The following is a 13781-nucleotide window of genomic DNA, read 5'->3' as shown; positions in this document are numbered from 1 at the left end:
CTTGAAATCAGGAAGACCAGAGTTCAAATCCAACCTCAGACACTTCCCAGTTACATGATCCTGGGTAAATCACATGACCCCTGCCAGCATAAAACTGGAGAAAGAAATGTTAAACCACTCAAGTACTTTTGCCAAGAAAACCCCATGGATAATATGTTTCACGGAGTTGAACTGAGCCACAACAAATATCATATGAAAATCACATTCCAAATACCTGCTATGAACAAAGAAAAGAATGTTACCAACATGAATGTTTATAATAGGAACAAATATGGTTTAAGGGTGATGGTGGAAGTTATAAATCAAAATGGATGGATATTAGGTGAAATTACATCTCCTCACTTAATATCAATCATGGGTATTTTTTAAAAAATTAAATTATTTTTTTGTTTCATTTCAAGTTCTAAATTATCTCCCTCCCTCTTTTTCCCACCCTGCACTAGAGAAAGCCACCATTTGATACACACACACACACACACACACACACACACACTCACACACACATATACATGTAAAACCATACTATACACACTTCTATTTATCACTTCTTTCTCTGGAGGAAGATAATATCTTCCTTCATAGGTCCTTTGTAGTTCAATTGAATATTTGTAATACTCAGAATAACTTAGTTGCTTACAGTTATTCCCTGACCAGCATCACTATTATTGTATAAAACATTCTCTTGGTTCTGTCAATTTCATTCTTCCTTATTTCTTGTGGGTCATGGGGAAATATTCTTTGTTTTCTGATAGTGGTTCATGAGTTGATGTTGATTCATCCTGGCTTTCTCACCTGGTGACCTACAATAGATGCCTCCTCATTCTCTCCTCTCACTATCTTATGAACCCTTACAATCCTGTTTCTGACCTCATCATTCCACCAGAATTGCTCCCTCCAAAGTTATCAGAGTTCTCTTAGCTGCCAAATCCAATGGCCTCTTTCAATCTTCATTCTCCTTGACCTCTCTACATTGTAGATCACCCTCTCCTCCTCAATGGTCTATTCCCTCTAGGTTTTTAGGATGCCATTCTCTCTTGGTTCTTCTCCCGTCTATCTGACCATTCCTTCTAGCCTTCTTGATTAGATTATCATCCAGATCATGTGTTCTCACCATAGATGTCCTGCAGGGTTCTCTCTTGTGCTTTTTTCTCTTCTCCCTAACTCATCAGTTCCCATGGATTTAATTATTGTTTCTATGATTCTCAGATCTATCTATCTTGCCCTACTCTCTGCTGACCTCCATTCTTGCATCTCTAAGAATCTTTCAGACATCTGAAATTGGATTTCAGTAGATATCTTAAACAACACATTCAAAGTCAAACTCATTATCATTATCTTTCTTTATTACTATTATATTTCTCTATTACTGAAGAGGGCAACACGATACTCCCAGTCCTTTAGGCTCACTTTACTCCTCACTATCTCTCACTCCCATATCCACTCTGTTGCCAAGACCTCTCAATTTCATCTCTGTGACATCTTTCAAATTCACCCCCTTCTCTCTTCTGACACTGCCCCCCACACCAGTCCAGGCTGTCATCATCTCATGCCTGAATTATTGCAAGAGTCTGCTGGTGGGTCTGCCTACCTCAAGTCTATCCCCATACCAATTCATTCTCTATCCAGACAAAGTGATTTTCCTAAAGTGAAAGTCTAGTTCCCTACTCAATAAAATGATGTCACTCTCCTACTCTATAAACTCCAGTGACTCCCTATTGCCTCCAGCATCAAATACAAAATCCTTTGGCACTCAAAGACCTATATAACCCAGTGTTGTCCTGCTTTTCTAGTCTTCTTAAACCTTACTCCTCACTACAGACTTGGAAAATGGAGAAATTGAGAGGAGAAATTCATCTTGGGGCAAATATAAAGAGTTTTGACATATTGAGTTTTGAGGTAACAATAGGCTACCCAAGTGAAGATACCCAGCAGGAAAATGGGATATATTATAGAAGGGGGTAAAATTGTGGAAAAAGCATAGATGTATGCGCACAATTGTAAAGTAGGATCAGTTCACTAAAGAAGGGGGAGAGAGAAAGAGAAAGAGGGAGGGAGGGAGGGATGGGAAGGAGGAGAAGGAGGAGAAGGAGGAGCAGGAGGGAAGGAGAGAAGAGGAGAGGGGGGGAGAGAAAAGAAAGATGCATTGTCCAAATGGAACTGGTCGATTGCATCCCCAGTAGGGCAGCCCATACTACTCACACATTGTTGTTTGTCCTTTATTCTTAAAGAGGAACATGGCGTCAGGAAGGTGATATCTTGACTTGCAATAGAATTGGTTTAAGTGAGGTAGGGCTGTGCAAAGTCACCAGCCTCACTTTCTCCTTAGGAGCCATCTGGGTCCCATGGCAAGATATAAATCATGACAACTAGAGATGACCCCATTAATGAAGGGTATAAAAAGAGAAAAGAGGATGTCCAAGACCTGAACTTAGAGAAATTACTAAAGCTACTGCAGGATGTAAGAGGAAGAGGAGGAGTCAAAAATATTTACTAACATGGTAAATAGGAGGAACACAAAAAACAATCACAAAAATTCTTTGTCACTCAAGCCAAGACAGTAGTAATTTTGAGAAAGATATGTTCTAACCTGTCCCAAATAGCTCAGGGGAAAAGGTAGCTGTAGATGATATAGTGTTTTAGAGACACATCAAGACAAGTGAGCAGGTTTTCAGGGGAATATTTTCAAGTAGAAAGTAAAGGAGGTGGTGAAGCCAAGATGATGGACAAGAGGAAGGGACTCACCTGAACTCTCCCCAAATCCCCTCTGAACACCTTTAGGTAAGGCCTAAGACCAATTCTGGAGTAACAGAACCCACAAAAGGATGGGGTGAAACAGTTTTCCAACTTGTAAAGTTGGCAGCAAAGGTCTGTTGTACCAGGGTAAGAGTAAAGCACAGTACAGTGAAGGCTGTGCCAGTGTAGCCTGGGCCTGAGCAAAGCAGGAGCAGGCCTTGGGAGTAACTGAATCAACAGTGGTAGTGTTGCTTCCAGAGCTCTCAGACCACAAAAGATAACAACTAGTCAGAAGGAGACTACATGGGTCTCTTTGCTGGCACTGGGGGCAGGACTCTGTTGCTTTGCCCATATTCAGATATGGTTCACAGTCCTGGGTGGAAGTCCCAGGGCAAGGAGGAGCGCTAGCTTAGCAGAGCTTGCAGCCAAAGGGAAGTGGGAATCCTCATCCTAGTTCCAAGACAAGAAAGAGTGCTTGTGGTTGCTCACAGACCATAGCACAAGCCACAAGAGTAGTAAACACACCTCTCCCTAGATCATACCACTTTGGAAGAACTGAAAATACCTCAAAGTATCTCTGAAAACAACTGCAAACCCCTCAAGCTTGGGATAGTGAGCCCTTCATCCTGGAAATGGGGCCCCACTTTTGCAAAGAATTAAAAGTTAAGAAATAGGCTAGAAAATGAAAAAAAAAACAGAAAAAATTATGATTACAGAAAATTACTCTGGTGACAAGGAAGATCAAAGCATAAACTCAAAAGAAGACAATAGAGTCAAAACTCCTACAATCCAAAACCTCAAAGAAAAATATGAATTGGTCTCAGACCATGGAGGAGCTCAAAAAAGATTTTAAAAATCAAGTAAGAGAGATGGAGGAAAAATTGGGAAAAGAAATGAGAGCAATGCAAGACAATCATGACAAAAAGAGTCAATAGCTTGGTAGAGGAGGCACCAAAAAAAAAATATTGAAGAAAATAGCATCTTAAAAAACAGAATAAGCCAAATGGTAAAAAGAGGTACAAAAATTCAGTGAGGAGAAGAATGCCTTGAAAAGCAGAGGTGGCTAAATGAATAAAAGATATACAAACATTCATTGAAGAGAACTCCTCTAAAAGCAGAACTGGTCAAATGGAAAAAGAGGCACAAAACTTAACTGAAAAAGAGAATACTTTAAAAAGTAGAATTGGTCAAATGGGAAAAGGTGTAAAAGTTCACTGAAGATCATAATTGCTCAAATATTAGAATTGAAGAAGTGTAAGTTAATGATCCCATGAAGCATCAAGAAACAATAAAAACAAAACAAGAAACAAAAAAGATAGAACACAATGTGAAATAGCTCATTGGAAAAAAAAACTGACCTGGAAAATAGGTTCAGAAAAGTTAACTTAAGAATTATTGGACTTCCAAAAGCCATGATAAAAAAGAGCCTAGTTATTATATTTCAAGACATTATCAAGGAAAACTGCCTTGATGTTCTAGAACCAGAGGGTAAGAAAGAAATTGAAAGTATCTACTGATCACCTCCTGAAAGAGATTTCAAAATCAAAACTCCCGGGAATATTTTTTTTAATTTTTTTAATTAATTTATTTAACTTTTAACATTCATTTTCACAAAATTTTGGGTTCCAAATTTTCTCCCCATTTGTCCCCTACCCCTACCCCAAAACAATGAGCATTCTAATTGCCCCATTACCAATCTGCCCTCTCTTCTATCATCCCTCCCTTCCCTTGTCCCCATCTATTCTTTTGTCCTGTAGGGCCAGATAACTTTCTCTACCCCATTACCTGTATTTATTTCCTAGTAGCAAGAACAGTATTTGACAGTTGTTCCTAAAACTTTGAGATCCAACTTCTCTTCATTCCTCCCTCCCCACCCATTCCCTTTGGGAAGGCAAGCAATTCAATATAGGCCATATCTGTGTAGTCTTGCAAATGACTTCCATAATAGTCATGTTGTGTAAGACTAACTGTATTTCCCTCCATCCTATCCTGCCCCCCCCCCATTGCTTCTATTCTCTCTTTTGATGCTGTCCCTCCCCAAGAGTGTTGACTTCAAATCGCTCCCTCCTCCCATTGCCCTCCCTTCCATCCTCCTCCCCACCCTGCTTATCCCCTTGTTCCCCACTTTCCTGTATTGTAAGGTAGGTTTTCATACCAAAATGAGTGTGCATTTTATTCCTTCTTTTAGTGGAATGTGATGAGTGAACCTCATACTTTTCTCTCACCTCCCCTCTTTTTCCCTCCGTTAAAAAGTCTTTTGCCTGCCTCTTTTATGAGAGATAATTTGCCCCATTCCATTTCTCCCTTTCTCCTCCCAATATATTTCTCTCTTACCGCTTAATTTCATTTTTTTAGGATATGATCCCATCCTATTCAATTCACTCTGTGCTCTCTGTCTCTGTGTGTGCGTGTGTGTGTGTGTGTGTGTGTGTAATCCCACCCACTACCCAGATACTGAAAAGTTTCAAGAGTTACAAATATTGTCTTTCCATGTACGAATGTAAACAGTTCAACTTTAGTAAGTCCCTTATGACTTCTCTTTGCTGTTTACCTTTTCATGCTTCTCTTCATTCTTGTGTTTGAAAGTCAAATTTTCTTTTCAGCTCTGGTCTTTTCATCAAGAATGCTTGAAAGTCCTCTATTCCATTGAAAGACCAATTTTTCCTCTGAAGTATTATACTCAGTTTTGCTGGGTAGGTGATTCTTGGTTTTAGTCCTAGTTCCTTTGACTTCTGGAATATCCTATTCCACGCCCTTCAATCCCTTAATGTAGAAGCTGCTAGATCTTGTGTTATCCTGATTGTGTTTCCACAGTACTTGAATTGTTTCTTTCTAGCTGCTTGCAATATTTTCTCCTTGACCAAGGAACTCTGGAATTTGGCCACAATGTTCCTAGGAGTTTCTCTTTTTGGATCTCTTTCAGGTGTTGATCAGTGCATTCCTTGAATACTTCTTTTGCCATCTGGTTTGAAAATCTCAGGGCAGTTTTCCTTGATAATTTCATGAAAGATGATGTCTAGGCTCTGTTTTTGATCATGGCTTTCAGGTAGTCCCATAATTTTTAAATTGTCTCTCTTAGATCTATTTTCCAGGTCAGTTGTTTTTCCAATGAGATATTTCACATTCTCTTCCATTTTTTCATTCTTTTGGTTTTGTTTTGTGATTTCTTGGTTTCTCATAAAGTCATTAGGCTCCATCTGTTCCATTCTAATTTTGAAAGAACTATTTTCTTCAGTGAGCTTTTGAATCTCCTTTTCCATTTGTCTAACTCTGCTTTTGAAAGCATTCTTCTCCTCATTGGCTTTTTGAACCTCTTTTGCCAATTGAGTTAGCCTATTTTTCAAGGTGTTATTTTCTTCAGCATTTTTTTGGGTCTCCTTTAGCAGGGTATTTACCTGCTTTTCATGCTTTTCTTGCATCTCTCTCATTTCTCTTCCCAGTTTTTCCTTCACCTCTCTAACTTGATTTTAAAAATCCTTTTTGAGCTCTTCCATGGCCTTAGCCCATTGAATATTAATTATGGATGTTTGGGATACAGAAGCCTTGGCGTTTATGTCTTTTCCCTGATAGTAAACATTGTTCTTCCTCGTCAAAAAGGATGGGAGGAGCTATCTGTTCACCAAGAAAGTAGCCTTCTATGGTCTTATTTCCCCCCCTTTTCTTGGCATTTTCCCAGTCAATTACTTGACTTCTGAGTGTCCTCTCCATACCCACCTCACTTCCAGATCCACCCAGCTAGCGCTTAGGGGCTGATTCAAATGCTGCTTCCCAGCCTCAGGGCTTTCGGTGGGGTCAGGGCTGTTATTCAGTGTGAGATTAAGTTCAAGTGCTCAGGTAGGGGCAGGGCCACCACACGGGGGGGGGGGGGGGGGGGGGGGGGGGGCGGGGGGGGGGCGGGGCTCAGTTCCCTCGGGATTTATGCAGAAGCCTTCAACAATGGATCCTGCTTTGGGAGCCCCTGTCTGCTGCTGCCTCGGCTGTTGCCTCCCGAGGGGACCTGAGTTATGGGGACACCCCACTCCCTCTCCCCAAGCCAAAAAGACTCTCTCACTGACCTTTGGTTCCTGTGGGTGGAGGGACCTGCATGCCCACTGGAGAGTCTGTCCCTGAAGCCTGCTCTGATCTGCTCCCCTCGGTGCTGCAGCCAAGGCAGGGCTGGGCTCTGCTCCAGGTCTGGGGCATGACAGACCTTTCGCATCAGTTTTTCAGGTCTCTCTGGAACAGAAATCTCCTTCTTTCCATTATTCTGTGGCTTCTGCTGCTCCAGAATTTGTTGGAAATTGAAGGGATGCCCATAAACTGGGGAATGACTGAACAAATTGAAGTATATGATCATGATGGAATACTATTATCGTATAAGAAATGATGAGCTAGATGCTCTAAGAAAAATCTGGAACAACTTAAATGAATTGATGCAAAGTGAAATGAGTAGAGCCAGGAGAACATTGTATGCAGCAGCAATATTATGAGATGATCAGCTATGAATGACTTAGCTATTCTTAGCAGTACAATGATCTAAGTCAACTTTGAAGGACTTATGAAGAAAAATGCGTTCCATCCCCAGAGAAAGAAATTATGAAGTCTGAATACAGATCAAAGCATACTTTTGAAAACTGTTTATTTTTCTTGGGTGTTTATTTTGGTCTATGTTTTCTTTTAAAACATGCTTTGCATGACTACACATTTATAACCTATATCAAATTGCTTGCCTTCTCAATGAGGGTGGCCCTTAGAGAGGAAAAGAATTTGGAACTCAGTTTTAAAAATGAATGTTGAAAATTGTTTTTGCCTGTAATTTGGGAAAAATAAAATGTTAAATTAAAAAAAAGTAATCAGAGCAAATCCTGATTTGCCAAGACTAAGACACAGGCAGAAGCTGAGACTGTTTTATTCCAAACATCATTAGCTGTGTAACCTTGAAGAAATCCACTCCCCTCTCTGAGCCTAGATTTTCTCAATGGTAAAATGATAAGTTTGGACTAGTCACCAGATGATCTGCTCTATACATTCTTCTCTTCACTGGATTTTTGTGTCCCTTTTACCATTTGGCCCATTCTGTTTTTTTAATGTATTACATTTTTCAGTATTTTTTGTGCCTCCTTTACCAAGTTGTCGACTTTTTTTGTGATTTTCTTGCATCACTCTCATTTCTCTTTCCATTTTTTCTTTTACCTCTCTTACTTGATTTTTAAAATCCTTTTTGAGCTCTTCTGTGGCCTGAGACAAATTCCTATTTTTCTTTGAGGCTTTGAATGTAGGAATTTTGTCTTTGTTGTGTTCTTCTGGTTGTGTTTTTTGATCTTTCTAGTCACAATAATAACTTTCTACAGTCATATTTTCTCCTGTTGTTTGCTTATTTTCCAGCCTACTTCTAGGGTCCAGGGCACACTATCTCAAGAAGGTGGGTTTATGGAGAAAGATTACAAATTCCATGTTGAGTTTGAGTACCTCTGGGAATACAGGTAGAGCTGTCCAACAGGCATTGGGGATGAAGACAGTACATGTAGTATTTCTATGTGATAAGGCTTGACAGCTGAGACAGTTGCAGGTAATGGAGGATCTTAGTTGTTGATCTATTTAAATGTTATTGAGTAGATAGCAGGGAATCTCTGGAGGTCATGAAAGGAAATGAGTTAGATCTTAAAAGATGAGAAATAGGAATCCCAGCACATCATAGAAGAGAAGTTGAACAGAAGTCTATCCAGAAGTCTAGCACATCATGTCTAGGAGGTTTGCCCAGACAAAGGACATTATAATTTAAGTCAATCGGTATAAACATGAATACATTTGTTCTCTGGTATTTTAATGTTGAAAGCTTGGGATTCCAAATGTTCTATAGCTAAATGAATATAGGCAGAACATGGATTCCCAAATGAAAGATATTGTGATGAATATTTGGCTGCTAAAAAGTATGCAGATAGCCAGTAGTATACAAAGATATGGCTTGGCTAGAGATATTATATATTTAATAGGTTGTAATCACATAGCCTGCGGGAGGTTGGCTCAACCAAATTACAGCGATGGTCAATAAAATCAATCAGAAGGTGGTCCATAATGCAGGGGAAGAATGGGCTTGTGTCTGGAGAAAGCTCCAAGTCAAAAGAGAGTAAAACATGAGATGGGAGATAATTTTACTCTGAGTGGATCTGCTGATAGTAACTCACCAGTTATCCTATGAATACTGCCATAATACAGTGTTACTGCTATATAATGATAATCATAGCTAGCATGGATATAGCACTTGAAGGTTTGTAAAGTGCCTTGCAAATATTTTTTTCAGTTGATCCTCACAACAACTCCAGGATATAGAGGATATTATTATCCCCATTTTACAGATGAGGAAACTAAAGCAGGCAGCAGTTGCACAACTGATAAGCATCTGAGGAAGGATTTAAAGTCTTCCTGACTCCAGGCTCAGTGCTCTATCCACTGTATCACTTAACTGCCTAAGAAATGAAATGACTAAATCCCACCATCCTGAGAAGAGACTGGCATAAAAAGGACCACTTGCATCCAAGGGGAGAGAGAAAATAGTAGTAAGAAAGGCAGTAGGAGTAAGGCTGGTAGAAGTCTACTTTTGATAGTAGCAACACAATGATAATAAAAGCTAGCATTCCTATGACACTTCAAGGTTTGCAAAGAGCTTTACATGCATTTTCTTTGTTCTTTACAATGAAACTCCAGCTCCAGTTAGTTACCAACTGATATTGACATACTTTCTTTATTTTGACCCCACTGCCACTCTGACTCTGTTTTATATTTCCCATATCATTAAAACAAATAGCCTCTCCCTTGGCTACTTTGTATCCTCCTACAAATCCTACCCATTCAGTCACAAGCCTTTCAAAGCAAAGATGTGAAATGTTTATCTGAGCTGGACCTTTAAGAGAACTTCCAGGAGGATTATAAAGAAAATGAGAGGAAGAAAACGGATGAGGTGGTCTGCACCCATGCAAGTGGTCTATTGGTGGAAAAAATTAGCATGCCTGTTTCGCATATGAGGTCATGGAAGTAAACCCCTATAGTGCAGTTATCTTTGCTTTTTTCGCAAAACACAAAGTGCTGCTCTAATTCTGCCAAGTCATTGGGACATCTCATGCCCTCATTCACAAGGAGACCTGAGTGAGAGAGCATGTAGGGATCAGCAGAAAGCTGTATCACCACTATGGGAAAAATAACTCACAGAATGATGCTCTGATGATGTCTACAGTGTTCTCTTTAAATATGAAGAACATTCCCCAGTTGATAAATGGTCAAAGGATATGAACAGGCAATTTTCAGAAGAAGAAATTAAAGATATCTATAATCATATGAAAAAATGCTCTAAATCACTTTTGATTAGAGAGATGCAAATCAAAACAACTCTGAGGTACCACATCACACCTATAAGATTGGCAAACATGACAGAACAAGAAAATGATAAATGCTGGATAGGATGTGGGAGAGTTGGAACACTAATTCATTGTTGGTGGAGCTGTGAGCTCATCCAACCATTCTGGAGAGCAATTTGGAACTATGCCCAAAGGGCTACAAAAATGTGCATACCCTTTGACCCAGCAATATCACTACTAGGACTGTATCCCCAAGAGATCATAAAAATGGGAAAGGGTCCCACATGTACAAAAATATTTATAGCAGCACTCTTTGTAGTTGCCAAAAACTGGAAGTCAAGGGGATGCCCATCAATTGGGGAATGGCTGAATAAATTATGGTATATGAATGTAATGGAGTACTATTGTGCCATAAGAAATAATGAAGAAGAAGGCTTCAGAGAGGCCTGGAAGGACTTATATGATCTGATGCTGAGTGAAAGGAGCAGAACCAGGAGAACTTTGGGCACAGCAAAGACCACAGTATGTGAGAGTTTTTTCTGGTAGACTTGGAATTTTGTAATAATGCAAGAACTTATTAAAAAAAAAAACCCCAGTGGTGGATTTCTAAGGCAAAATGCCTTCCACACTCAGAGAAAGAAATATGGAAGTCATTCGCAGAATGTAGCAGATCATGCTTGTGTGTGTGTGTGTGTTTGTGTATCATGTTTTGATTTGTTATATGATTTCTTCCATTTATTTTAGTTCGACTACATAGCATGACTATAGTGAAAATGTACTCAATAGGAAAGTATATGTAGAACCTATACAGAATTGTATGCGGTCATGGGGGGGGAGGGGAGTAGTGGGGGGTAGGTGTGGGGGAGATAAAATCTTAATTTTATAGCAGTGATTGTAAAATATTAAAAATAATAATAAAAAATTAGCACAGGCAAAAAAAACCAAAAAAAATAAAAAAAATAAAAATGAAGAACAGTAAATTTTCACACACACAGTTAAGGAAGAATGGAGAAAAATATTCAGTTTCCTGGCGGTTTAGGAATGGAAAACCAATTAAGATAATTTAAGGGGAGCTATTTTTAGCAGTGCTAAAAAGTTAATGGAGCATCCCAGGATACTTCACTTATTTCCAGAAAGGGTGATGCTGAGGGAAAGCAGCTTAGGATACATACCTAGTATGACAACTAAATTTAACAATGCACACTTGTGAGCAAAATAAGGAAAATTCCCTGGTTTAATAAGTGTGATGTCAAAGGCCTGACTATGACCACTGTTTGAAGAATGACTAAGAAATTTGTGGTACATGAATTATTATAATATTACTATGCTCTGAGAAATAAAGGATATAATGAATGTCGTGAATCACAGGAAGATCTACGTGAATGGATGAAGAGTGAAAGAATTAGGTCAAGGAAAATAATATATGAGATGACCAGACCCATATAAACAAAAACAGCAGTGATGATGAAAACAACAGCAAAACCCAAACAAAATTTAATGCTGTATAATTATAATAACCAATGTTGGTCCCAAGGAGGAGAAATGAGAAGGAACTTCTCATTGCTTTGGAGAGATGGAGGACTCTGGGTGTGGAAATCTGTATATATTATCAGGCATTTTCTATGTTTTGATTTGTTTCAATGAATTATCTTTTGTTCTCACTTGTTTTTTCCTTTATTATAAGGATGGGAATGGGGGAAGAATAATGGGGAAAATGCAGGTGATGTACAAATGGGATAGCTATAAAACATGCTGTAAGGTCTGCTTCCTTAGCCAATGCAAAGCAAAATATACTTTTTTTTTTCTATTTTTTGCCTGATTTGTGTGAGCCAGTTATCTAAATGGACTTTTAACCAACAGATCACTGTATAGTCTTCTTGGATCATAGATCTGGAAGCAATGCTATATTTTCTAAGATTTTCAAAATGCTTTATATAAGGATATCATAACATACCTGTGAGGTAGAGGCTATTATTACCCTCATTTTACAGATGAGGGAACTGAGGCAGGTAGAAGTTAAATGACTTGCTCAGGATCACACAATTTTTAAGTGTCGAGGCTGGATTTGAACTCAGGTCTTCTGATTCTGAACAGGGCTCTGTGTACTATATCACTTTAGAGCTGGCAAGGGACCTTAGAAGACATCTTGTCCATCCTACTCATTTTACAGATGAGGAAGCTGAAGCTCATGGAGATGAAACAACTTGTCTAACATGATATTGCCAGTGTATGGCCAAGGCAGGCTCTTAACCTATATCCTCATTCCAAATCTGGCACTATGCTGTTAATGGAAATTGAAGCATTATGATGTTCATGGCATGTAGATTTTAATGCTACCAAATTAGTAAATTGAGTTACTTTCAGCTGTCTACCACGTTATCCACCAAATGGAAGACAGGTTACTTGAAGGGTTTTATTCTTATATTTGCATACTCTGTAACATCTAAATCCCCTGTGAGATGCTATGTTCCCGGAGTGCCTACATGCAGCCTATTCAGCTTGGGTTCCAATAGAATCCAATAGGGCGCTTTGGCAAAGTGTGTGGCTTCATCCTTTGGATGAAGGAGTAGTCTGAAGGGTGTGGTCTAAAGTGTGAATAATTAAGGGTGCCATTTAGTTAATCAGGGTCATAAGTACTACCTCATAAGGCTTACTCCCAAAGAGAAATTATTGTTGCTCAGTCATATCCAACTATTCATGACCCCATTTGGGATTTTCTTGACAAAGATACTGGAGTGGTTTGCCATTTCCTTTTCCAGCTAATTTTACTGATGAAGAAACTGTGGCAAACAGGGGTAAGTGACTTGCCCAAGGTCGCACAGCCAGTATATGTCTGAGGCCAGATTTTTAACTCAGGAAGTTGAGTCTTCCTGACTCCAGGTCCAGCACTCTATCCATTGTGCAACCTAGCTTCCCTACTACTCCACCTAGGAATTAGAACTAGGCCCTGGGAAAACCTGGTTCATTGCCTTACTCATTTTGAGAATGTACTAATTAAATATATTATCAATATATTATATTTGGATAGGACAGTATTCACTAAAACTGCCAAAGGCCATCACCTGGAGAGCTGAAAATAAAACAGCATAAAAAAATAGTGATCATGAGACTATGCAACTCTCTCGTTTTTCACCATCACCATCACTAATATCATCACCTCTATCACTGTCACCATCACAGTTATATGTGTGTTGTGCCTTTCAGAACAGAAAAAAAGGGAAACCTATCATTCTCATAATTTCAAAATAAATCATGTGATGATACATGATTACATGCATGGTTTAAGAACACCCAAGAGAATAGAAAAATCATGAGGAATCTGAAAGGCCCCTTAAAGATTATCTCATCCAGGTCCTTCATTTTATAAATAGGAAAACTTCATATGTACTTCTTTTATGTTTTGTTTTTTCAATAATAACCTTAATATATTCATTTTTTTATTAGCTCAAAATCTATGTCCAGCCACTTGAAAGTCATACTGCTGAATATGCTGCAAACATCACCAAAATTATATTTGACTATTATGAAGAATATTTTGCAATGAATTATTCCCTTCCAAAATTAGGTGAGTTCAATTTCATATTTCCTTGTTTTAAAAGTTTCCTATCATTGAAAATTAACTTCCTTTAATTAGTATAATCATTAATCATCAATTAACTGACTATCAAGCATTTGTTCTAGGCGCTGGGATATTTTACTAATGGATGATGGTCTTAT

The 13781-nt window shown here is 38.8% G+C and overlaps 1 protein-coding gene across 1 annotated transcript in view; it reads left to right on the top strand.

Annotated features, from left to right (window-relative positions):
- The window catches only part of ENPEP (glutamyl aminopeptidase), a 117488-nt gene that overhangs the window by 34984 nt on the left and 68723 nt on the right, over positions 1–13781 (top strand). Inside the window, exon 4 of the mRNA XM_072624419.1 lies at positions 13509–13629. Coding sequence (XP_072480520.1) covers positions 13509–13629 — 121 coding nt within the window. The remainder of the gene's footprint in view (positions 1–13508; positions 13630–13781) is intronic.

The sequence above is a fragment of the Notamacropus eugenii genome, chromosome 7, assembly GCF_028372415.1.
Source record: "Notamacropus eugenii isolate mMacEug1 chromosome 7, mMacEug1.pri_v2, whole genome shotgun sequence".
Classification (NCBI taxonomy): Eukaryota; Metazoa; Chordata; class Mammalia; order Diprotodontia; family Macropodidae; genus Notamacropus; species Notamacropus eugenii.
Note: the sequence above shows the minus strand (reverse complement) of the source record. Positions and strands in the feature narration are given on the sequence as shown.